At 44.6% G+C, this 24,749-nt stretch overlaps 1 protein-coding gene across 1 annotated transcript; it reads right to left on the bottom strand.

Annotated features, from left to right (window-relative positions):
* LOC106584441 (cyclic AMP-responsive element-binding protein 3-like protein 3-B) lies at positions 1-19,983 on the bottom strand. The gene is made up of 10 exons (XM_014169784.2): positions 19,713-19,983; positions 18,557-18,670; positions 18,147-18,390; positions 17,704-17,837; positions 17,283-17,393; positions 17,063-17,169; positions 6,678-6,746; positions 6,497-6,581; positions 5,901-5,991; positions 1-5,324 (listed from the first exon to the last, which is right to left on the bottom strand). Exons 1-10 carry the CDS (start codon positions 19,926-19,928, stop codon positions 4,999-5,001), a joined length of 1,497 nt encoding a protein of 498 aa, XP_014025259.2. The 5' UTR covers positions 19,929-19,983; the 3' UTR covers positions 1-4,998.
* Positions 19,984-24,749: the final 4,766 nt, after the last annotated feature.

Genomic DNA, 24,749 nt, shown 5'->3' with positions numbered 1-24,749 from the left:
TTTAAAATGTTTCGTTTATTTGAGACCGTTTTAGTCATGTTTAGCAAGATTGTTAATAAAGTTATAGTATCATAGTATACAGGACATGCAAAATTATTCTCTGAATTATTTGTAAAGCTCAGTTTTACACACCATCAGTTATGAAAAAGAATAATTATTGTCTCTCTCAAAATGCACAAACCTACACTGTCAATGTTAAAACAGTCAGAGGGGCAAGAGAAGCTCAATTCATCTTGAAAAAGAAATTTTACAATATACAGAAATTCAGATTAAATCAGAAAACATCCATTTGAAAATAAACTCTTTAAAGTTTGTGGAAATTTGAAATTAATGTAGGAGAATACAACACATTAGATCTGGTAAAAGATAATATAGATAATTCATCATCTTTGAAATGCAAGAGAAAGGCCATTATATCACTTAGGAGTCTAGGCACAATTTAGATTTTGGTCACTAGATGGCAGCAGTGTATGTGCAACGTTTTATACTGATCCAATGAACCATTGCATTACTGTTCAAAATGTTGTATCAAGTCTGCCGAATTGGTCAATTGATACATTTTCAAGTACATAACTATAGAGAACATACAAAAATGATATGGTAATAAAAAAATGTAAGTTTACACACTCCCAGGAATGTCATAAATGATGGATAATTAGCTTCCGTACAGAAAAGACACTAACCTTCACACATCTAGATGGGGGGGGGGGGCAGACACAGCAGGGGTTCAAACTGTAGAACCCAGTTCCTACATGTTATGTTCTGTTAATTACTGAACCCCTTTAAGAATGGAGCACCCTTGATCGTGCGCAGTGTTGTTCTATGTTATTCTGGTACGTTCTATGTTAACTCGTTTTTAGTAAATGTGAAGCTCCAGTTCAATTTCTTGTATTCAGAGTCTTTCTTATTATATAAATAAGTGACAAGAGCTAAGACACTACAATGGCAACGAGGATAATTACTTGCAGTGTGCATCACGAATGCAGATGGAGCTGGTAGGAAGAGAGGAAGATTTTGACCTTGTAGCACAACAGCTAGCAAGCAGTGATGACGAGGGGAGAGCTGCCGAGAACGAGGCGGCAGAACAAAGACCCGTGGAGCCGGAGCTAAAGAGAATGGCTAGCATAGGAAAAATAGATGTGTTTGATGAAAATTGGGCAACTTACATTGAACGACTGGAACAGTACTTCATTGCAAACAACATTGCTGATAACAAGAGAGTACCAGCGTGGAGATCTGACTGCCCCTCTGAAGCCCTCCAATAAAAACATTCACAGAGATTGTGGAGATATTGCAAAATCACCTATCACCTAAACCACTCTTCATCGCGGAACATTTTTGTTTCCACAAGAGAGATCAGAATGAGGGGGAGGGTGTTAGTACATATGTAGCAGAGTTGAATAAACTGTCTGAACATTGCCAGTTTGGAGAGAACCTAAATGACACATTAAGGGATAGATTTGTTTGTGGACAGAAACATGAACACATTCAAAAACGTTTGCTCACAGAATCAGATCTCACCTTTGCAAAGGCTGTTGAAATTGCTATGGCTATGGAAATCGCAACTAAAGATGCATTTGAGTTGCAAAGTAAAAGAAATACTAACCTATCACAAACTTCCCTGCACAAGTTTTCACGCAGCCGACAGTGTGTGGCCGAAAAAAAGCAACAGGTGTGATAGAGATGGTCACAGAGCAGAGGACTGCCATTTCAAAGACGAAATTTGTCACAAATGCAGTAGAAGGGGGCACATTTAAAGAGCATGCAGAGCAAAATTCAGTCACAACAGGAAAACTGAGAAAATGAAAGGGTCTGTGAATGCACTAGCAGAGAACAGTGGCAGTGATTCAGATGAACGATTAATTGGTACAATGGAGTTAAACACAATGACTTCTCCCAGCAGTAGCATAATATGGGTGACACCAGAAATCGAAGGCAAACCCCTTAAAATGGAGCTGGACACAGGATCTGCAGTTTATAATTTCCACTACTGTCTACAATGAGCACTTCAAGGCTATCAAGCTGAAGAACACAAATGTGTTGCTGAAGACCTACTCAGGAGAGAGATTGAGCCCAATGGGGGCGTTGCAGGTCAGAGTGAGTTATGGGGAGCAAACACAGCAGTTACAGCTGTATGTGGTGCCTGGAACTGGCCCCCATTATTTGGCAGGGAATGGCTTTAAAAAAATAAAGCTGAACTGGTGTGACTTGAAAATGCTCCACACGTTCCAGTCCAAAGAGAAAGGCACAGACCAAACACTGGAACACTTGCGGAAGAAATACAACACAGTTTTCAGTGATCAGATGGGAACAGTAAAAGGCTTCACAGCAAAATTTGTACTAAGAGATGACGCAACCCCAAAAATCTGCAAAGCCAGATCTGTTCCATACTCCCTGAGACCAAAGGTGGAAGCGGAAATCGATCGCTTGCAGGATCCTGACGAAAGTGGACAGAAGCGAATGGGCCACACCCATAGTTCCTATTATAAAGAAAGACGGGTCTGTTAGAATGTGTGGGGACTTCAAGGAAACTGTGAATTCAATGTTGCATGTGGACCAATACCCCCTGCCACATCTGGATGACATCTTTGCTGCACTAGCTGGTGGGAAACACTTCAGTAAAATCGATCTGAAACAGGCTTACCTGCCGCTACCGGTTGAAGAGAGCTCCAAACAGTACCTGACAATAAACACACACAAAGGTCTATACAGGTATAACCGCCTGGTTTTTGGCATTGCATCAGCCCCAGCCATTTGGCAACGAACTACTGACCAGATTTTGCAAGGAATCCCAGGAACCCAGTGTATCCTGGGTGACATGATCATAACAGGACACACCGACAAAGAGCACCTGGCTAACCTGGAAGAGGTCCTGAAAAGACAAACTTACAGAAGTGTGAGTTCTTCAAAGACAAGATTGTCTTCTGTGGACATGAAATTGACCGCAATGGATTGCATAAAACACAGGACAAAATCGATGCAGTGGTAGAGGCACCACGACCACAAAATATCACAGAAGTGATATCTTTTACGGGACTGATCAATTACTACAGAAGATTCCTCCCAAACCTTTCAGCAGTACTCCAGCCTCTAAATCAGCTCCTGGAAAAGAACAGGACACGGCGGTGGACAGAACAGTATGAAAATGTGTTTCTTGAGGCAAAACGGCTCATCACATCTGAACGGGTCCTTATGCATTACGACCCTGAACTGCCAGTGAAGTTGGCTTGTAAATGCGCCCCCTTATGCCTTAGGGGCCGTCCTTTCACACACACTGAAAGATGGGTCAGAGAGGCCAGTTACATTTGCGTCATGAACGTTGAATGATGCAGAGAAAAACGACTCACAAATCGACAAAGAAGCACTGGCGCTAGTGTGGGGCGTCAAGAAATTCCACGCATACCTATATGGCAAGCGTTTCACACTGGTTACGGATCACCAGCCGTTGCTTTCCATTTTCAGCCCAAAGAAAGGCATTCCGGCAATGACAGCAGCCAGGTTACAGCCTTGTTCCTTGCCAGTCATATGTATGACATTGAGTTTAAGCCGTCGTCCCTCCACACAAATGCAGATGGATTATCCAGACTGCCGTGTACAAGAGAAAGACAAAGGAGGGTGGATGCAGTGGACATTTTCCATACCGCTCAGCTCGAGGCACTACCGGTCACAAGTACAGTTATCAAACAGGAGACAAGGAAAGATGTGACCTTGTCAAAAGTGTACACATACACCATGTCAGTATGGCCAGCTACAGGCAGAAAGGAGCTGACTCCATATTTCCAGCGGAGAAACGAAATTACAACGTACCAAGGATATTTGATGTGGGGAATGAGAGTCATGATACCCCAGAAATGCCAACATCAGGTTTTGCAGCAACTACATGAAGGTCATGTTGGAATTGTCCAAATGAAGCTGCTCGCAAGGAGCTAGACCGGTGACCCGGTCTGGACCAACAGATAGAAAACATGGCGAAGAACTGTAGCGGATGTTTGGAAACCCTTCACATGCCTGCTCCTGTCCCAGTCCACCCATGGGAATGGCCCACAGAGCCATGGCAGAGAATTCATGTGGACTATGCTGGTCCCTTTGAAAAAGCACATGATTCTGGTTATAGTTGATACCCATTCCAAATGGCCAGAGGTGTTTTGCACTGACTCCACCTCAGCTCAGACGATAGAGTGTCTCAAAACAACATTTGCACGCTTCGGATTGCCGCTGCAGCTGGTAAGTGACAACGCGCAAGCTTTTGTAAGTGACGAGTTTACAAGATTAATGTCAGTAAATGGAATCAAACACTCAACCTCAGCTCCGTACCACCCTGCCACCAATGGGCTGGCAGAACGCTTTGTGCAAACCCTAAAGCAAGGACTCCGTGCAGCAAAACGAGACGAAGGGACTTTGCAAACAAAACTGGCCAGGTTCCAGGCCATCCTACCGAAACATCCCACATGCCATGACAAATGAAAGCCCAGCTGCACTGATGTTCGGGAGGCCTCTCCGCACACAGCTGGACATCATGAAGCCAAACAGGCGTAATGAAGTGCTGAACAAACAAGACAAGATGCTCTCCGGTGGCCGGGAGCGCCATCTCCAAACGGGACAGGAAGTGATGGTGCGAGACTACAGAAGGGGAGGGAAATGGACAAGATGGACCGTACATACACAAACGGGACCCAGAACTTACCAGGTTCAAGTGAGCCCAGACATAATGTGGCGGCGTCACATTAAAACAATACAAAACAGAATAACAAAGAAGAAAAAAAGCATATACATGTAGGGTATATATATATATATATATATATTCTTTTTTTTCTTGTTTGTTATGTATATATATATACACAAACTGTATATAATATAACAGACAAAATAATGTATTTATTATTCCCTAACTCATAGTTTAAACAAGAGCCTTAGGCATGTGCTACTTTGTTTCATCATATGAAGTTTCTGGAGATGGGAGCAGAACAGAGGAATCCTGCTGGGAATACTCTCTCCAAATCACATGTCATCAGCATGTGGGCGTAGTGTGGCTCTGCGGTGTGGATTCCAAGTCACTGTAGCTATATGGCCAGTAATGGGGTCTCCCTGGAAATGGACTTGCTCGTCCATGCTATTATTTTGAGACATAGTGTCAAAATTGGGCAGTCCTTGGCTGCCGTGACCGGTGCCCAGTTTACCCAGCAGAGACATAATCTCATCCACACCCTGGTCTCCCAGGACATGGTGGTCTGAAGGCTTGGCCTTGTCATCTGCAGTTTGGTACGGCTGATCAATCACATGCAGCACTCTGGAGGACTGGAGGTTGTGCAGGGACCGTGACTGGACTGCAGGGGCGAGAGGGGCACAGGTTACAGGTGAGTATGGATTCCAGTCATTAAATGTTGAACTACAGTATGTCACACATACATCCCCAGTCCAACTTTAAGTCGTTAACTGTACGTCACCCTCAACAATCTTGTATCTTGGTCTTCGGTTGTACAATTACCTAAAGACAACTAGGAATTGATTATATTCATAGAGCTAACGAGCAGTCGGTTAAGATGACAAATTACATTTAAGTAATTCACAATCTTAAAACATTGATGAGACCATTAGATATCTTTGAAGTCCATTTCATATTTTATCCAACTGTTGAGAGGAATTTTACAGTCAGACAGGCTGATGAGAAGAGTGCTCAATAATACATGGTTTCTGTGCTGAGGGTTGCCAGCTCAGCTCTTTGATGTGAATTGGTGGGCCGCCTTGCTCTGCAGAGTTGTTTTAACAGTGGCGCCGTAGCAGCATCTGTCAGTAGGAGTGAGAGGAGCTCTAGTCTATTCAGCTCTCCAGCTGTGATTTGAGGCAGGAGGTATGGGGTGGCGGGGCAAGGTTTGGCCAGACAGTGCAGGAGGCTGACTCACCCCTCACTGGACTGAAGTCCCCTCCTTGGCTGACCTTGGTGAAAGGGTTCAGGCTGGGGAAGAGGATGAGGGAGAAGGACAGGAGCAGTACCTGTGGGAAAAGGAAAGGGTAAAAATCACATAATTTGCTCTTTGCCAAAGTCAATAAGGTTTAGCCATTTGGGAGAGCTTCCACTCCCCAATGGAGCTCCAGATTGGAAGATTCACTTTTTCAGTAACTGTTGTTTAGAACTTTTCAGTTCATCACAGTACATGGGCATCAAAGTCACAAGGCTTGAACACACAATCCATATAATTAAAATGTTTGCCTTTTCCGAAAGGCCTTAGAAGAGATACAAACTCATTCATATTCATAGTGGATTTACAAGTCTAATTACTGCTTGCACTGATGTGGTGTGATTTGTGTTCTGTCCAATTATGTTGTAGACAAGGGAATCAATGGTTTGCATCTCTGGAGTGTATCTATCTGTGTCTGTATTTACATCTGTATGTCTGGCATACATCTTTCTCTCACTCCACCTGTCTGTCTCTCTAATTTCACATGGTGTATGGCCTGATCTAGTAAAACTGTTTCTTAAAGTGACACTTCTCCTTACCAGGACACAAGTCCCAGTCTGGGCGGTCTTTTTGGAGCCGCCCATGACCAGAGTCTGCAGCCTGTGCAGCTGCTCCATCAGAGACCTGGGAGACGCAAAGGCTCAATTAGCAAACGTTGCGACCGGGTGTACGAAGGCAGAAACAGAGCAGAGAGAGTAGATTAGTGTGGAGGTCCCTCACGTATTGCATTTCTCCAGCTGGAACACTTTCCTCTGTAGCTCCTGGTTGTGTGTGTTGCAGGCAGCCATCCTGGAAGACAAACAAAAAGGGAATTTCCCAGATGAGACTGACAAGCTGCTGCTGCTTGATCAGTCCAAGAAACATACTAGCTAGCTATCACTCTAACCACCACACTGAAAAACCCTTTTGTAGAATTAGATCATAATGTGACAGTCAAGTATACTGAATTACACATTTCTGACTAACGTGGGCCCTGTGAAGTTTCTCTGTGCCACGCAACTTAAGCAGATACACATCAAGAATCTCACTGCCGATAGACTGCCGATAAGTACATATCACAGTGGGAGGCCGTTCTATCTCTTGCTAGAACTAAAGCGGTACGTGCTGGGGGCCGACCCGGTAGCGACAAACCTACCGATTCTACTTGTAGAATCGCAATGCTCGTCAGTGGCCAACAACGTGACTTTGATCCAATCAGAGAGCACGTACAACAACAAAAAAATGAAAAAAATGTGTCATTTTCTCAGTACATCCACGGATGAGCCAGTCACACTTCATATACAATGTAGGCTATGGGATGGGAGCTAGCTAAGTGCACAGACGCAATGCACACAGCACTAAATACTTCCTCCAAGCTAGCTAACCACTGTAGCTAGTATTGTCGTTATAATTAAATCACAATGGATTCGCTAGTTTCCATGAAACAGCTGCCAGTGTTAGCTGCTGAGTTTTTGCAGTGTCGTGTCTTTGGCATCATTAAAACGGAAGACATGTTTATCAAATAACTCTCTGTAATTATTATTACGCGATTAAACTGATTAATCGTGTAACTGTAATTAACTAGGAGGTCGGGGCACCAAGGAAAATATTCAGATTACAAAGTTATAATTTTCCTAATATAACTTTCAGATATCATAATATCTGATCTCTGAGTCTTCTGATTTAATGACTATTCTTTACCTCACGTCAATCTCATTCCAAACGTCGTAAATTGTTGGTTATCTTCACAAACACTGGCTAACAAGTTGAATCAACAATACAAAATTGGGTTTAATTATTTATTTACCAAATACCTGTCACGCCCTGACCAGGTGAACTCGGGTATATTGGGTCAGGGTGTGTGATGTTAGGTATTTTTCATTGGTTTGTGTTTGGTTTACGTTTTAGCCTTGTGTAGGCTCTAGGTGGGTTATTTCTATGTTGGGTTCTGTCGATTCCCAATCAGAGACAGCTGTCGCTAATTGTCTCTGATTGGGATCACATTTAAGTTGCTGTTTTCCCCACGCTCTTTGTGGGGTGTTGTCTCTTTGTTTGAGCACGTAACGTATCTGCATTTTTCTTGATTTTTGTGTACATGTTTAATTCCAGTGTGTTGAATAAACATGTGTTCGCTCCCAGCTGCGTTTTGGTCCGCTTCCTCGTCACCAGGCGACGAACGTTACAGAACACCCCACCGAACCAGGACCAAGCAGCGGGAGGAAAAGGAGCGCGAGAGATGGGCACGCGAGGGGAAGGAGTTCTGGACCTGGGAGGAGATCATGTCGGGGAAAGGACCCTGGCGGAAGGATTCCCAGGTCGAGGAGGTAAAGCCAGCCAGTAGACGGAGTCGCAGGCGGCGGTCAAGGAGGCCCGGAAAACACCCCCAATAATTTTTTTGGGGGGGCTAATGGGGTGGTCCGGAAGGGCAGAGGAAGAGCCCAGACCACTGCTCTCGTGGGGGATGACGGCGGAGGAAGAGACGAAGATGATGAGGCAGTTGATTGAGGACCTGCAGAGGGAAGATCTGGAGGAGGAGCCATGGTATGCGGAGTTGCGCGCTGTGTCGCCAGTGCGCCCGCACAGCCCGGTGCGTCCGGTGGACATGCCCAGCACATGCCGTGCTAGGATGGGCATCCAGCCAGGACGAGTGGCTAAACCGGCTCCACGCTTCAGGTCACCAGTACGTGTTCACAGTCCTGTCTGGCCCGTCCCTGCTCCCCGCACCAGGTTGGTGGTGCGTGTCCCCAGTCCTGTCCGGCCCGTCCCTGCTCCCCGCACCAGGCTAGTGGTGCGTGTCCACAGTCCTGCCCGGCCCGTCCCTGCTCCCCGCACCAAGCCATGGTATGCGGAGTTGCGCGCTGTGTCGCCAATGCGTCCGCACAGCCCGGTGCGTCCGGTGGACATGCCCAGCACATGCCGTGCTAGGATGGGCATCCAGCCAGGACGAGTGGCTAAACCGGCTCCACGCGTCAGGTCACCAGTACGTGTTCACAGTCCTGTCCGGCCCGTCCCTGCTCCCCGCACCAGGTTGGTGGTGCGTGTCCCCAGTCCGGCCCGGCCCGTTCCTGCTCCCCGCACCAAGTCAGTGGTGCGTGTCCCCAGTCCTGTCCGGCCCGTTCCTGCTCCCCGCACCAGGTTAGTGGTGCGTGCCCCCAGTCCTGTCCGGCCCGTCCCTACTCCCCGCACCAAGTCAGTGGTGCGTGTCCCCAGTCCTGTCCGGCCTGTCCCTGCTCCCCGCACCAGGTTAGTGGTGCGTGTCCCCAGTCCTGTCCGGCCGTTCCTGCTCCCCGCACCAGGTTAGTGGTGCGTGTCCCCAGTCCTGTCCGGCCCGTCCCTGCTCCCCGCACCAGGTTAGTGGTGCGTGTCCCCAGTCCTGTCCGGCCCGTCCCTGTTCCCCGCACCAGGTTGGTGGTGCGTGTCCCCAGTCCGGCCCGGCCCGTTCCTGCTCCCCGCACCAGGTCAGTGGTGCGTGTCCCCAGTCCTGTCCGGCCCGTCGCTGCTCCCCGCACCAAGTCAGTGGTGCGTGTCCCCAGTCCTGTCCGGCCCGTCCCTGCTCCCCGCACCAAGTCAGTGGTGCGTGTCCCCAGTCCTGTCCGGCCCGTCCCTGCTCCCCGCACCAGGTTAGTGGTGCGTGTCCCCAATCCTGTTCCGGTCGACGGCTCCGCTCCGGAGCCTGAGCATGCCGCTCCACAGTGGTCCAGTCCGGGCTAGAGGGGTAGGGTTAAGGTGAAGGCGGGGAGAGAACACGCCCGGGGCCAGAACCTCCACCGAGGGTGAGGCGCCCACCCGAGTCCCCCCCCCCCCTAATAGACTTAAGTTTGGTGCGCCGGGAGTACGCACCGTTGGGGGGGGGGGTTCTGTCACGCCCTGACCAGGTGAACTCGGGTATATTGGGTCAGGGTGTGTCATGTTAGGTATTTTTCATTGGTTTGTGTTTGGTTTACGTTTTAGCCTTGTGTAGGCTCTAGGTGGGTTATTTCTATGTTGGGTTCTGTCGATTCCCAATCAGAGACAGCTGTCGCTAATTGTCTCTGATTGGGGTCACATTTAAGTTGCTGTTTTCCCCACGCTGTTTGTGGGGTGTTGTCTCTTTGTTTGAGCACGTAACGTATCTGCATTTTTCTTGATTTTTGAGTACATGTTTAATTCCAGTGTGTTGAATAAACATGTGTTCGCTCCCAGCTGCGTTTTGGTCCGCTTCCTCGTCACCAGGCGACGAACGTTACAATACCTAAACTAATCACATAGAATTACATATACACAGAATACAAATTATGTCATACAGAAAACGTCCCTGGTGGACGGAACCTGTATGACGGTTTGTTACACAAAGAGTGGGGGTTGGGCTTGAATGAAAGAGCGGGAAGACTGAGAAACAAAGGGAGAAGCTGTGCTATCGTAAATACAGAATCTTATGCATTCTAAATTACCGCCCATTTGGAAAAGGAAAATGCAATAAATATTTACTCTGAGCTGCGCTTCGGTAGGTTGGTCGTAGATGCTGGCCGGGTTGGCCAACAGAGATCTTCCTGTCCTCGGAAGAATGTCTCTGGTGGTAAATTGGATACATTGTAGTATCTTCATTGTGTGTTAGACTGAATCCGTCGTCCGTCCTTTCCTAGCCCACGTTTACAGCGGCCGCTGCTAACTCAATGGCTAGGAAGTATCACTTCTGTAGTGAATAAGAGTTCCAAGTTCATACCATTCGCAACCAAAGCTCACGCCGAGGCTGGCTTAGTTCTGTACTTGACATGTGTGTCCTTTTAACGCAGAGGCTGCAGACCTCACGTACCCAGAACCGGTGGTTACCTTTTCGTCAAAGTCTTATATAGTGGAGAGGGAGAAGGGTGTGTTTCATCATTTATAACCCATGTCTCTTCACAGGGGCGGGCCACTGATTAAGCAGGGCACTTTCCTTATGAAAACCCAATTCTCTCATTTGGAAGCTAAAATTACATTTAATCTTCTAACAAACAGTTTCAATATCAAACATTTAAATTGCACAACAATTCCATGTGAATCTGATAACTAGAATGTGTAGACTTTCCCAGGTACAGTTTATGTCGTCCTGTCATCAGTCATGATGTCTCAGATGACAACCGAACTGACATCCATACTCATTAAGTTCCAATGCATATTTCCAACTGGTTCAATTACCGAAATATGGTTCCTTTCCCCCACTTGTTTGATGTTCCCAGACTCTCTATGTTTAACAAGGCTATTCAAAAGTCCTTCAGTAGGGTCAGAGAGAGAGGGGAAGGGAGACAGGTATTTATGGGGGGGTCATAAACCTTACCCACAGGCCAACGTCATGACAGCAGTGTCCTGCCGTAAGCTCTATTTTGCTCTATTTTGTGCTAGCTAGCGAATATGCTAACATTAGTTAGCTAGCGAAACATTTGGCTATGGGCTGTTACTGGCAGTATGGGATTATGGAGAGTGAATTTAATTGTTTCTTCATCGTTTTGCTAGGTAGTTATCTAGCTGTGGCCATCTGGTTAGTATCAACAAGGGCTTTCTACAAAATAGAAACATTCGCGCAGATAGCTTGGAGTCTAGACCACAGGCAATACGCACGGATATGCATTGCCAAACAACGCTATTGACACCTTCTGGTTTGAAGTATTTTACATGGCTGAGTGGCTGACGACTTCCAAGGTCTTTGCTGTGTGAACACAATAAAGATTGACTGCCGACACTCTGTTCAGAGGTGCTAAGTATTGTCGGTACGCAAACGTTTGACAATCCTACCAGTGTGTCTGAGCTTTCACACACTGTTTCTTTTTCCATTTTTAAATTAAATATACCTTCCGGCAACCAGTCTTACCCAATGTGATACGGATCTGCAATTTTTAGACCTTATAGCTAGAACCTCCATCAAAAGCTAGCCATCAGGTGCTAACCAGATAATTAGCTACTAGCTATTTAGTCATTGTTAGCCACTGCTAGCGTCTTTTACCTCTAGCTCAGACACCAGCCGCTTTTACCCTTGATAATACCCGCCAGTCTGCACAACGCCAATATGCACAGCGCGATATCAACCCTGAGCATATCAAGACTGCTTTTCTCCACCATTACTCCAGATTACTGGACCATTATTCCAGATCCTCGCAGCTAGCTAGCTGCTACCGAGTGGCCCAGCCCCAAAGCTAGCCTTTGAACCAGGCCCATCTCCCGGCCAGCTCAGTGGACCCTATGATCCCTCGGCTACACAGCTGATGCCTGCCTCTTCACTAACACGACTAGATTAATCGGCGGATTCCTGCCGTAAGCTCTGGACCTTTGCATCGGATCATTGCAACTAGCTAGCTGCTACCGAGTGGCTATAGTGGCTAACGCCCTTGTCCCGAAGCTAGCACCAGTTAGCCTTGAGACAGGCGCATCTCCCGGCTAGCAAACGATATTACTCCAGCTACATTACCTCTTTTGTCAATTGGCCAGGACCCTTTGTCGACACGGAGCCCCGCAGATCCATCACGATTGGTCTGCCAATGTAATTCCATCCGATGTGCCCTCAACCGGCCTTTGTCGGACGTCGATGAAGACGCTTCTGCTAGCCCCGACCTGCTAACTTTATGAACGCCGTGTCTCCTGCTTGCTAGCGTAGTAACGACTTCGCTGTTTCATCTATTGCTGTTCACTGGACCCTATGATCACCTGGCTACATAGCTGATGCCTGCTGGACTGTTCATTAATCACGGTACTCCATTTTGTTTGTTTTGTTTATCTGTCTGCCCCAGCCTCGAACTCAGGCCCTGTGTGTAGTTAACTGACCCTCTCTGCCCATTCATCTCCATTTTACCTGTTGTTGTTGTCTTAGCTGATTAGCTGTTGCTGTCTTACCCGTTGTCTTAGCTAGCTCTCCCAATCAACAACTGTGATTGCTTTATGCCTCGCTTTATGTCTCTCTCTAATGTCAATATGCCTTGTACACTGTTGTTTAGGGTAATTATCATTGTTTTATTTTACTGCGGAGCCCCTAGCAACAATCAACATGCCTCAGATAGCTCTTTTGTCCCACCTCCCACACATGGGGTGACCTCACCAAGCATAACTAGTGCCTCCAGAGATGCAACCTCTCTTATCGTCACTCAATGCCTAGGTTTACCTCCACTGTACCCGCACCCTACCATACCCCTGTCTGTACATTATGCCCTGAATCTATTCTACCACGCCCAGAAATCTGTTCCTTTTATTCTCTGTCCCCAACGCACTAGACGACCAGTTTTGATAGCCTTTAGTCGAACCCTCATCCTACTCCTCCTCTGTTCCTCGGGTGATGTAGAGGTTAACCCAGGCCCTGTGTGTCCCCAGGCGCTCTCATTTGTTGACTTCTGTAACCGTAAAAGCCTTGGTTTCATGCATGTTAACATCAGAAGCCTCCTCCCTAAGTTTGTTTTACTCACTGCTTTAGCACACTCCGCAAACCCTGATGTCCTTGTCGTGTCAGAATCCTGGCTTAGGAAGGCCACCAAAAATTCAGAGATTTCCATCCCCAACTTCAACATTTTCCGTCAAAATAGAACTGCCAAAGGCGGAGGAGTTGCAATCTACTGCAGAGATAGCCTGAAAAGTTCTGTCATACTTTCCAGGTCTATGCCCAAACAGTTCGAGCTTCTAATTTTTTTAATTAATCTCTCCAGAAATATGTCTCTCACTGTTGCCGCCTGTTATAGACCCCCCTCAACTCCCAGCTGTGCCCTGGACACCATATGTGAATTGATTGCCCCCCATCTATCTTCAGAGTTCGTTCTGTTAGGTGACCTAAACTGGGATATGCTTAACACCCCGCCCGCCCTACAATCTAAGCTAGATGCCCTCAATCTCACACAAATTATCAAGGAACCCACCAGGTACAACCCTAAATCTGTAAACATGGGCACCCTCATGGATATTATCCTGACCAACTTGCCCTCCAAATACACCACTGCCATTTTCAATCAGGATCTCAGCGATCACTGCCTCATTGCCTGCATCCGTTATGGGTCCGCGGTCAAACGACCAGCCCTCATCACTGTCAAACGCTCCCTAAAACACCTCTGCAAGCAGGCCTTTCTAATCGACCTGGCCCGGGTATCCTGGAAGGATATTGACCTCATCCCGTCAGTTGAGGATGCCTGGTTGTTCTTTAAAAATAATTTCCTCACCATCTTAAATAAGCATGCCCCTTTCAAAAAATGTAGAACTAAGAACAGATATAGCCCTTGGTTCACTCCAGACCTGACTGCCCTCGACCAGCACAAAAACATCCTGTGGCGTACTGCACTAGCATCGAATAATCCCCACAATATGCAACTTTTCAGGGAAGTCAGGAACCAATACACATAGTTAGTTAGGAAAGGAAAGGGTAGAATTTTCAAACAGAAATTTGCATCCTGTAGCTCTAACTCCAAAAGGTTCTGGGACACTGTAAAGTCCATGGAGAATAAGAGCACCTCCTCCCAGCTGCCCACTGCACTGAGGCTAGGAAACACTGTCACCACCGATAAATCCACGATAATCGAGAATTTCAATAAGCATCTCTCTACGGCTGGCCATGCTTTCCTCCTGGCTACCCCAACCCCGGCCAACAGCTCCTCATCCCCCACAGCTATTTGCCCAAGCCTCCCCAGCTTCTCCTTCACCCAAATCCAGTTAGCAGATGTTCTGAAAGAGCTGTAAAACCTGGACCCATACAAATCAGCTGGGCTAGACAATCTGGACCCTCTCTTTCTAAAATTATTATATTAAAACTGACTATCATACTGATCCTCGACTTCGGCGATGTCATATACAAAATAGCCTCCAACACTCTACACAGTAAACTGGATGCAGTCTATCACAGTGCCATCCGTTTTGTCACCAAAGCCCCATATACCACCCACCACTGCGACCTTTATGCTCTTGTCAGCTGGCCCTCGCTACATATTCGTCGCCAGACCCACTGGCTCCAGGTCATCTATAAGTCTTTGCTAGGTAAAGCTCCGCCTTATCTCAGCTCACTGGTCACCATAACAACACCCACCCATAGCACACGCTCCAGCAGGTATATCTCACTGGTCATCCCCAAAGCCAACACCCACTTTGGCCACCTTTCCTTCCAGTTCTCTGCTGCCAATGACTGGAACGAATTGCAAAAATCGCTGAAGTTGGAGACTTATATCTCCATCACTAACTTTAGGCATCAGCTATCTGAGCAGCTTACCGATCGCTGCAGCTGTACATAGCCCATCTGTAAATAGCCCACCCAACTACCTACCTCATCCACATATTCATCTGCACATCTATCACTTCAGTGTTCATTTGCTAAATTGTAATTATTTCGCTACTATGGCCTATTTATTGCCTTACCTCCTTACTCCATTTGCACACACTGTATATAGATTTTTCTATTGTGTTATTGACTGTACTTTTGTTTATCCTATGTGTAACTCTGTGTTGTTTTTTGTCACACTACTTTGCTTTATCTTGGCCAGATCTCAGTTGTAAATGAGAACATGTTCTCAACTGGCCTCCCTGGTTAAATAAAGGTGAAATTAAAAAAAAAAGATTTAATAAAAGGCCAAGTGCAGTCAAAAATGTGACTTTCCTGTGTTTTATATATATTTCCACACAATGAGGTTGTAATAATACTGTGAAATTGTGAAAATGATGATAATACTGTTTTAGTGTAAGAACTGTTTGAAAAGGTCGGCTGAAATTTCTGACTGTTTAGGTGGGATGGAGTTTTGACCTCTAAGGTGGTAAATTAGTTAAAACTTCTTAGGGCTAGGTGTCCCGCTAACTTCTGGTGAAATTGGAGGGCACGCAATTCAAATAAATAATCATAACAATTATGGATATTAAACATTTAGGTATATATAAGTGTCTTATATCGGTTAAAGGCTTATATTCTTGTTAATCTAACTCCACTGTCCGATTTACAATAGGCTTTACAGCGAAAGCATGCCATACAATTGTTTGAGGACGGCGCCCCACATCAAAATATTTACCACCAGCACAGGTTTCATAAATTCACAAATAGCGATTAAATATTCACTTACTTTTTGAAAATCTTCCTCTGATTTGTCACCCAAAGGGTCCCAGCTACAACATGTAGTGTCGTTTTGTTAGATAAAATCCTTCTTTATATCCCAAAAAGTCTGTTTAGTTGGTGCCATCAATTTGAGTAATCCACTCATTCAACATGCAGAGAAAGGAATCCAAAAAGATACTGCTAAACTTTGTTAAAACAAGTCAAAACACGTTTCTAAATAATCCTCAGATACCCTAAAATGTAATTAAACTGCAATATTTCATAGGAAAAGAAGTATGTTCAATAGGAAAGCGATATTAGCAGGTGTGCGTCCTCTTCGTCGCGCGCGCATACACAAATTTCCAAGTCTGCATCCCAGTACTAAAACTCATTATTCTTGGTCGTTTTGGAAGAAACAAGCCTGAAACCTTGAACAAAGACTGTTGACATCTAGTGGAAGCCATAGGAATTGCAATCTGGGAGCTGGATTTGGATATGCCCCTATACTTTCCATTGTAGGAGCATGAGCTCTCTCAACAACAAAAGAAATCTGGTTGGTTTTTCTTTGGATTTTCTCCTACCATATCTATTGTGTTATAGTCTCCTACACTATTTTAACATTTCTACAAACTTCAGAGTGTCTTCTTTCCAATGGTACCAAGTATATGCATATCCTGGCTTCAGGGCCTGAGCAACAGGCAGTTTACTTTGGGCACGTCAGTCAGACAGGAAGTGGAGAAAAATAGACCCTAGCCTGAAGAATAAGAACGTGACTTCCAAACCTTTCTGTCAATAGCAGCTTGTTTTTAGTTTTCCCCTTCCCACTCAGAAATTGCTCTTTGCTAAGAAGTTATTTGTCTTTATTTTTTACCATTTTACTTGAAAACAATCACAGAAAGGCACTTAATTGTTATCTAGAAATGATTTCATATTGAGATAAAAATGGCTGCATTGGACCTTTGATTTTAACTTTTTGTGCTCAGCACCCTGTGACATGTTCCAAATATCTTGTTAGTTGGTAGAAGTACTTTATCGATTTTAGGCAGTTCTAGTCGGAATTGATCATGTCTACTTTGAATTGAGTTCTGTGAGTCCCTGCCTTATCCATTTATTTAGTGCCTATTGCCAGTACCTGCTCTCCAGACCATCAATATATTCCTTTTTCTTCTTCCTGCTCTCCTGAGCTGACTGCTTATTCCGGATCTTTCTGCGAATTTTCTTCAGAATCCTCTCCTCATACTAATAGAAACAGACAAAGGAAGTACATATTTAAAATATGTTTACACACTTTGGAAATCCTCAAGAGCCATAAGTTGTTCTGTGAATTTGCAAAGTGTGCAAAAAAGTTTGACCTTTGTGAGAGGTAGTTGGCTAGGCAGAGTCACCCCCTCCTTGGCCAGCAGTTTTTTCTCATCCTCATTAAGAATCAACTCTTGGAAGGACTGTTGGGAATGCTGTGGGGGCTGGAAGTGAGACGAGAATGTTAATACAGTAAGTCATACGTACAGCATCACAACCAGTGGCCAGCTGCAATGGGTTTTTCAGAGTGAATGGAGGGAGTGCAGAGTTACACGGCAGACAGCATAGCCCTCCATCCCTCTCATTTCATGCTTTGCTCATGCCAATTACATTGCCTGATTTTTATAGAATGACGTTACCCCTCTAACCCATTCCTCTCCACTCCAACACACTCACTCACCTATATACAAACTATTACAGACACACTCCCCCTAAGCGCACACAAACACAAACACACCCTTCATCATCACTCACCGGATCAGATGTGCCAGAGAGCAGTAGGTCCTTGACAGTGAGGGGAAAGCCAGAAGACAGCTGGGTTGTGTGTACATCAGAGGAACACTCTGTCCCCCCAGTCCTGCCTGGGTAGAAGCCTGAGTCCCAGCCATCTGTAACCACACAGAGAGACGTGATGGGACCAGACAGAAGGGCCATCATTTGTCTGTGTTTGTGTTGATACTGAGACAATGTAGACCTTTGCCTAATGAATACATAGAGCCTACGAACACAGACCGTGTTGCTTTCAAAGGATGAACTTCTGTTCCAATGTTTGACATTAACAAATTACAATACTTAATCACATATTCCGCATGACGTAATAATGTAACTGCCTCTGTTGCTTATTTTTACCATGAAACTTTAAACCAAGTTTTTGTTATAGTTTCTGTGCTTAGTAATTTGTGCCAGCTTTGTCTTACTGATATCAATGGAGAAGTTGGCATCCAGGGTGGCCTTGGTTTGTGGCTGAGAGGGGATGAAGTGGGGCTCCATGGGAGGGCTCTCAGGGCGCTGGGGGCTGTCCATCTGATCTGAGTGCGGGTCCTCACTGATGCCACTGTCACTAGGAGAGGGAGACCACAGGGGGGACCCCGACACTGAGTCACTGCCACTCAGGAGGGCGTTCAGGAAGTCCTCGCTCTGTTGCTCTGCTGGACGCAGCACCTGCCAAATGACACACCAAATGTGATAATTACTGTACAGTCAAACTGGAGAGAGTGGTTGAGAATGGCAGGCTAGACATGTGAATCACGTAGTAGACACAGGTAAGGGGACATTTTAAAAACACTACAGGATAAAATCACAGAGTGAGAGATTTCACTCCACTCACGTTTGGCTCGTGGATTGGCCAGGCATGGTTGTCATGGTGTCCCATCTCCTCGTGACGGAGGATGCCATTGTTTTGATCAAACAGCAAATCAAGCAGCTCAATCCCGTCGCAACCCTGGAACAGAACAGGCCACTTAATGACATGTTGCTCTACATTTACAACTGAGAGATAACATACAAAGAGCCTTACAAGATGGCTGTAAAAGCAATCATATCCAGGACTAATGCTTTTTATTACCATTATCTCATGGCACTCCTATCTAAAAAAATGTATCAATTTGACTATGCCTTTCAATGCGTGAGTTAAATGAAGTTGATCTAGTTCTGATTCATTTGAAATGAGAAAATTGTAAGACTATTCCTTTGTAGGCTACACGACGCACCCACATTCCTTTGTAGGCTACATGACGCACCCACATTCCTTTGTAGGCTACACAACGCACCCACATTCCTTTGTAGGCTACACGACGCACCCACATTCCTTTGTAGGCTACACAACGCACCCACATTCCTTTGTAGGCTACACAACGCACCCACATTCCTTTGTAGGCTACTGTAGACAAAGCACCCACATTCCTTTGTAGGCTACTGTACACAAAGCACCCATATTCCTTTGTAGGCTACACAAAGCACCCATATTCCTTTGTAGGCTACACAAAGCACCCATATTCCTTTGTAGGCTACACAAAGCACCCACATTCCTTTGTAGGCTACACAAAGCACCCACATTCCTTTGTAGGCTACACAAAGCACCCATATTCCTTTGTAGGCTACACAAAGCACCCACATTCCTTTGTAGGCTACACAACGCACCCACATTCCTTTGTAGGCTACACAACGCACCCACATTCCTTTGTAGGCTACTGTAGACAAAGCACCCACATTCCTTTGTAGGCTACTGTACACAAAGCACCCATATTCCTTTGTAGGCTACACAAAGCACCCATATTCCTTTGTAGGCTACACAAAGCACCCATATTCCTTTATAGACTACACAAAGCACACACCCCCATTCACTGGCACGTAGATACATTATGTTACCTCCTCTGAACTTGTTTGACGATACATATAACCTTGGCTGCCCTAATAACATAAATTACTAAACAAATAAACCAGGAGACACTAAAACACAGAAACTAAGACATGGGCCCTGTTACCTGGTCTGAATAGTGGTCCATAATTTCAGCACTAGGGTGGCACAGGACAGAACTCCCCAAAATAAGAAAAATCCAGTTAAATGTTCTGTTTCCTTTGTTGTGAAGGAGCTCTGTTCCAGATGACCATGTCTCTACTGTATCTCCTTGCTCTTGTTCTGAGGTCCAAAGTTTAAACTCCAACATAGCACACCCAGTAATCAACTCCAGGGCTGTCATCCCATTGGCCAGTTTGTAAAGATTTGATTGCCAGGGAAAGACTGACAACTAAGGAAAGTCTGTCTGTCTAGAAAAGAAAGAACCTTCTTCCTGGATGAATGGATGAATAGATCAGAGTTTATACTTTCCTTCCTCTTGTTGTGTTTGATAGAAGACTGACAGGGAATGAGGGTACCCTTTGACAGTTTCTGTGTGATGTTAGTTAATTCATACAGTGTACATGCTCTTTATGGCCTGTCAATGAGAGCTTGATTGAACATCCTTCATTAGCAAACAGTTCTGAACTCATAAAAGTAATCAATGCACTATATGATAAGATGTATCCATTTGAAACAATCCCCATGAAAATGAAATACTGCTTTTATAACCTAATCTTTATTTGTTCATACAAATAACTGATTTAAAATCGGTCAATTCATTCATGTCTGACCAGAAAAAAACTCTCTCAAAATTAAAAAGAAATAATTATGTAGATCTCCAGGAAGTTGTTGTTTCTGCATTTGGAAGGCTCCACCTGTTGTTATTACTGGGATTCAGTTGGGCTTATGACTAAGGCCTAGGACTGCAGCACAGGCATAAATCAATAACAAACAACCCATGGGGATATTTTGATGTGTCCTCTTTTCTAAAATACATTCAAACGTGTTCCTATTTAGTTGCAATGATGACAGATGCAAAGACCCCAGACTGCAATGGTGGCTCTGCATGGAAAATAGAAAAAGGGATGAACTGCCACTCTCAGTGTTTTAATGTGCAAGACAATCTATTAAAATATCACTTTGTCAAATTCCAAAACTGATTTGTCTGTTTCTGTTTCTGTTATATATCAGAAGGCCTTATGAATGGCATTAAAAAGTTGATGGCAGATTCTTTTGGCAAGGCTATTAGGCTGAACATCTCGATAGTGACAGAGCTATTTCTCCAACATCTATATGCTAATAAAGCACATAGAGTAGAGAAGCTATGCACCATTTATTCATATTTCTCATAAGACAGATTACATTAAATTGTTCTCCTATCAGACACCATTTCTCTTCCGTCTCATGTGAGTTGTCAACGTCTTCATTTTCTATTACGTCCAAAAAGCCTGACCCTTTATCTCTCCCGATCTCCTTACTCACTGTATCACTTACAATATCTGTCACTCTTTCCTTTCATCTGTCACTGTCCTGCGAGCTGTGAATTCAATTTGCAATTAGATCACTGCCAATAACCATGATGGTCTTCATATTGTGGCAGCATTACATAATCATTATTGCTCCTCTATCTGATGGGGAATGGTTCCAAAGGTTAAAACCCTGTTCTTAGCCTGCAAGTTCCACTTGTACATTGTTACAACATCTAAAAAAGCAATATAGCTATCACTACTCTCAGACTCTGTGGCTTTGGGATTACCCTTATGAATATAACCTGACGTAACCGGACATTGCTCCTACAAGCTACAAGCAAACGTTCACGTGTTGTTTGTTTAAAGCATACATCCAATTGCTACAATACAGTCTTTGCAAAAATTATTTTATAAAAAAATAAGACAAGTAACTGAGTCAAAAGCAACTGTGAGTGTGAGTCAAAAGCAACTGTGAGTGTGAGTCAAAAGCAACTGTGAGTGTGAGTCAAAAGCAAGTGGATGTTAAATTGGCTGGATGTAAAGGACTAAATGACAATGTTAATGGAGCATAAATGGAGATCAAGAAAATGAACGTTGAGCATCTATTTGGTCCGAATGATACTTGAAAAAAAGAGAGCACTTTGCAGACTGAGTCAGAGCAGATTACTGGTTATTCTCTTGGTCACTCTGAATGGTTTTGAACAGTCTTGGTCTATGCACAATCAGAATCAGTCTGCGTTCAACTTCTCGCCCAATCAGCAGAAGTCAAATCAAATCAAATGTATTTATAAAGCCCTTCTTACATCAGCTGATATCTCAAAGTGCTGTACAGAAACCCAGCCTAAAACACCAAACAGCAGGAAATGCAGGTGTAGAAGCACAGTGGCTAGGAAAAACTCCCTAGAAAGGCCAGAACCTAGGAAGAAACCTAGAGAGGAACCAGGCTATGAGGGGTGGCCAGTCCTCTTCTGGCTATGCTGGGTGGAGATTATAACAAAACATGGCCAAGATGTTCAAATGTTCATACATGACCAGCAGGGTCAAATAATAATAATCACAGTGGTTGTTGAGGGTGCAACAGGTCAGCACCTCATGAGTAAATGTCAGTTGGCTTTTCATAGACGATCATTCAGAGTGTCTCTACCGCTCCTGCTGTCTCTAGAGAGTTGAAAATAGCAGGTCTGGGACAGGTAGCACGTCCGGTGAACAGGTCAGGGTTCCATAGCCGCAGGCAGAACAGTTGAAACTGGAGCAGCAGCACGGCCAGGTGGACTGGGGACAGCAAGGAGTCATCAGGCCAGGTAGTCCTGAGGCATGGTCCTAGGCCTCAGGTCCTCTGAGAGAGAGAAAGAAAGAAAGTCCGACGATACACCCGGACAGGGCCAAACAGGCAAGATATAACCCCACCCACTTTGCCAAAGCACAGCCCCCACACCACTAGAGGGATATCTTCAACCACCAACTTACCATCCTGAGACAAGGCTGAGTATAGCCCACAAAGATCTCCGCCACGGCACAACCCAAGGGTGGGCACCAACCCAGACAGGAAGATCACGTCAGTGACTCAACCCGCTCAAGTGACGCACCCCTCCTAGGGACGGCATGGAAGAGCACCAGTAAGCCAGTGACTCAGCCCCTGTAATAGGGTTAGAGGCAGAGAATCCCAGTGGAGAGAGGGGAACCGGCCAGGCACAGACAGCAAGGGCGGTTCGTTGCTCCAGTGCCTTTCCGTTCACCTTCACACTCCTGGGCCAGACTACACTCAATCATAAGACCTACTGAAGAGATGAGTCTTCAGTAAAGACTTAGAAGTTGAGACCGAATCTGCGTCTCTCACATGGGTAGGCAGACCATTCCATAAAAATGGAGCTCTATAGGAGAAATCCCAACCTCCAGCTGTTTGCTTAGAAATCTAGGGACAGTTAGGAGGCCTGCGTCTTGTGACCGACCGTCCAATACACAATGTGGGATTTCAATCACATACAATGTTTTGAATATCAGCTTGATGCACGCCTCATCATATTGACCAGATGTCTCCATCTCAGTGAAAGTAAATCTAAAAGTATTGAAAAATTTGTCTGGATTTAGGCTGTTTTAAATATATATATTTTTTTTCTACATTGTATAATAATAGTGAAACTATCAAATAACACATATGGAATCATGTAATAACTAAAAAAGTGTTAAACAATTTTAAATATATTTTATATTTGAGATTCTTCAAAGTAGCCACCCTTGGCCTTGATGACAGCTTTGCACTCTCTTGGCATTCTCTCAACTAGCTTCATGAGAATCTCAAATATAAAATATATTTTAATTTGTTTAACACTTTTTTGCTTACTATTTGATTCCATGTGTTATTTCATAGTGTTGATGTCTTCACTATTATTCTACAATATAGAAAATATTTAAAAAATAAAGAAAAACGCTTGAATGAGTAGGTGTGTCCAAACTTTTGACTGGTATTGTATGTCATGCTCCTTAAAACAGCTCTAACAATGTTGACCTTTTGGGTGTGGAACAGGACATTCTGTTGTATAAGTCTATGTTTTACTGTACTATCTTTAGATAATACCTTAGGTAACACCAGTGTTTTATGGCACTTCAGATTGAGAGTTAGAAAGTAGTTGGAACTCGCTAGTGATGCAGAATGAGGTCTGAACTCAGCACAGAGGCACCACCTGCTGGATGACTTGAACAAGTGACGTGGCAACTATCAGACCTTCACTGTGGGAGTGCAATAATAACAAGACATTGTTTGAAATAAAGCAAAGCCATTTTTCCACAGCTTTCACACACTGTTTTATGGCACTTCAGGTTGAGAGTTAGAATGTAGTTGGAACTCGCTAGTGATGCAGAATGAGGTCTGAACTCAGCACAGAGGCACCACCTGCTGGATGACTTGACCAAGTAACGTGACAACTGGCAGTGGGAGTGCAATAATAACAAGACATTTTGAATTAAAGCGAAGACATTTTTCCATAGCTTTTTCCATAGCTTTCACTTTACATGGGATATTTCATCAATTTCAAATTGTGTACTCTAATCTATCGCTTCCCTTTTATCTGCATTAGAGCTACCCTAGCAAGCTGGCCTCAATGCAAAATGAATGGGAAATATATGCACGATTTGATTTAAAATCCAATCTAAATATTTTTGTTTGTGATTGAGGACCAAACAAATGGGTTGAAATAAATCAGGAATACGTTTTATTTTAAATGATTTTTGAGGAATGGAAAAGCACAGTCCTACTTTTACTTTGGGTGAGCTGACCCATGTAGCCTAAAATAGAAGTGAATTTTCTTTGGGTATAATTTACATGGATAAACATACTTGCGATTCCACTACACCTACTGTCGAACTGCTAAATTGTATATTGCTAAAGTACTGTAATTCAACAATTTCTGAAGTTCTGACAACACGATCAGGTCAGGTCGTAGCCCAACCATCCGTCAGATGGCACTGTTATTCGTTTCACGTCATAAACGGCTGGTTGGGCGAGGGAAGATGTGTGCAGTGAAACGTCTATTGTTGTACCTGGGTGTGGCGCGTAAGGAACCCTCTAGCGATGACTGTTTGACGTTAATTCAACCTAATTTCGTAGAAGTATAATTATTCGTCAATTCTTGTAGGCCATTGCCCACCAGTGTAGAATGCTACACATGGTCATCAGAGAAAGTGTTTGTTTTTTCTGTCACAAAATGCGCACCTCT

Source organism: Salmo salar, chromosome ssa23 (genome assembly GCF_905237065.1).
Source record: "Salmo salar chromosome ssa23, Ssal_v3.1, whole genome shotgun sequence".
NCBI classification, from domain to species: Eukaryota; Metazoa; Chordata; class Actinopteri; order Salmoniformes; family Salmonidae; genus Salmo; species Salmo salar.
This window is presented reverse-complemented; position numbering and strand designations above follow the sequence as displayed.

Bases quoted from the DNA above. Each gene is read 5' to 3' on its own strand.
- LOC106584441 (XM_014169784.2), bottom strand. From the start codon at position 19,928: ATGACAGCCCTGGAGTTGATTACTGGGTGTGCTATGTTGGAGTTTAAA. The intron at 18,671-19,712 runs GTAACAGGGCCC...GTTCTGTTCCAG, and splicing joins TGGACCACTATTCAGACCAG to GGTTGCGACGGGATTGAGCT. The intron at 6,582-6,677 runs GTGAGGGACCTC...TGCGTCTCCCAG, and splicing joins CAGCTGGAGAAATGCAATAC to GTCTCTGATGGAGCAGCTGC.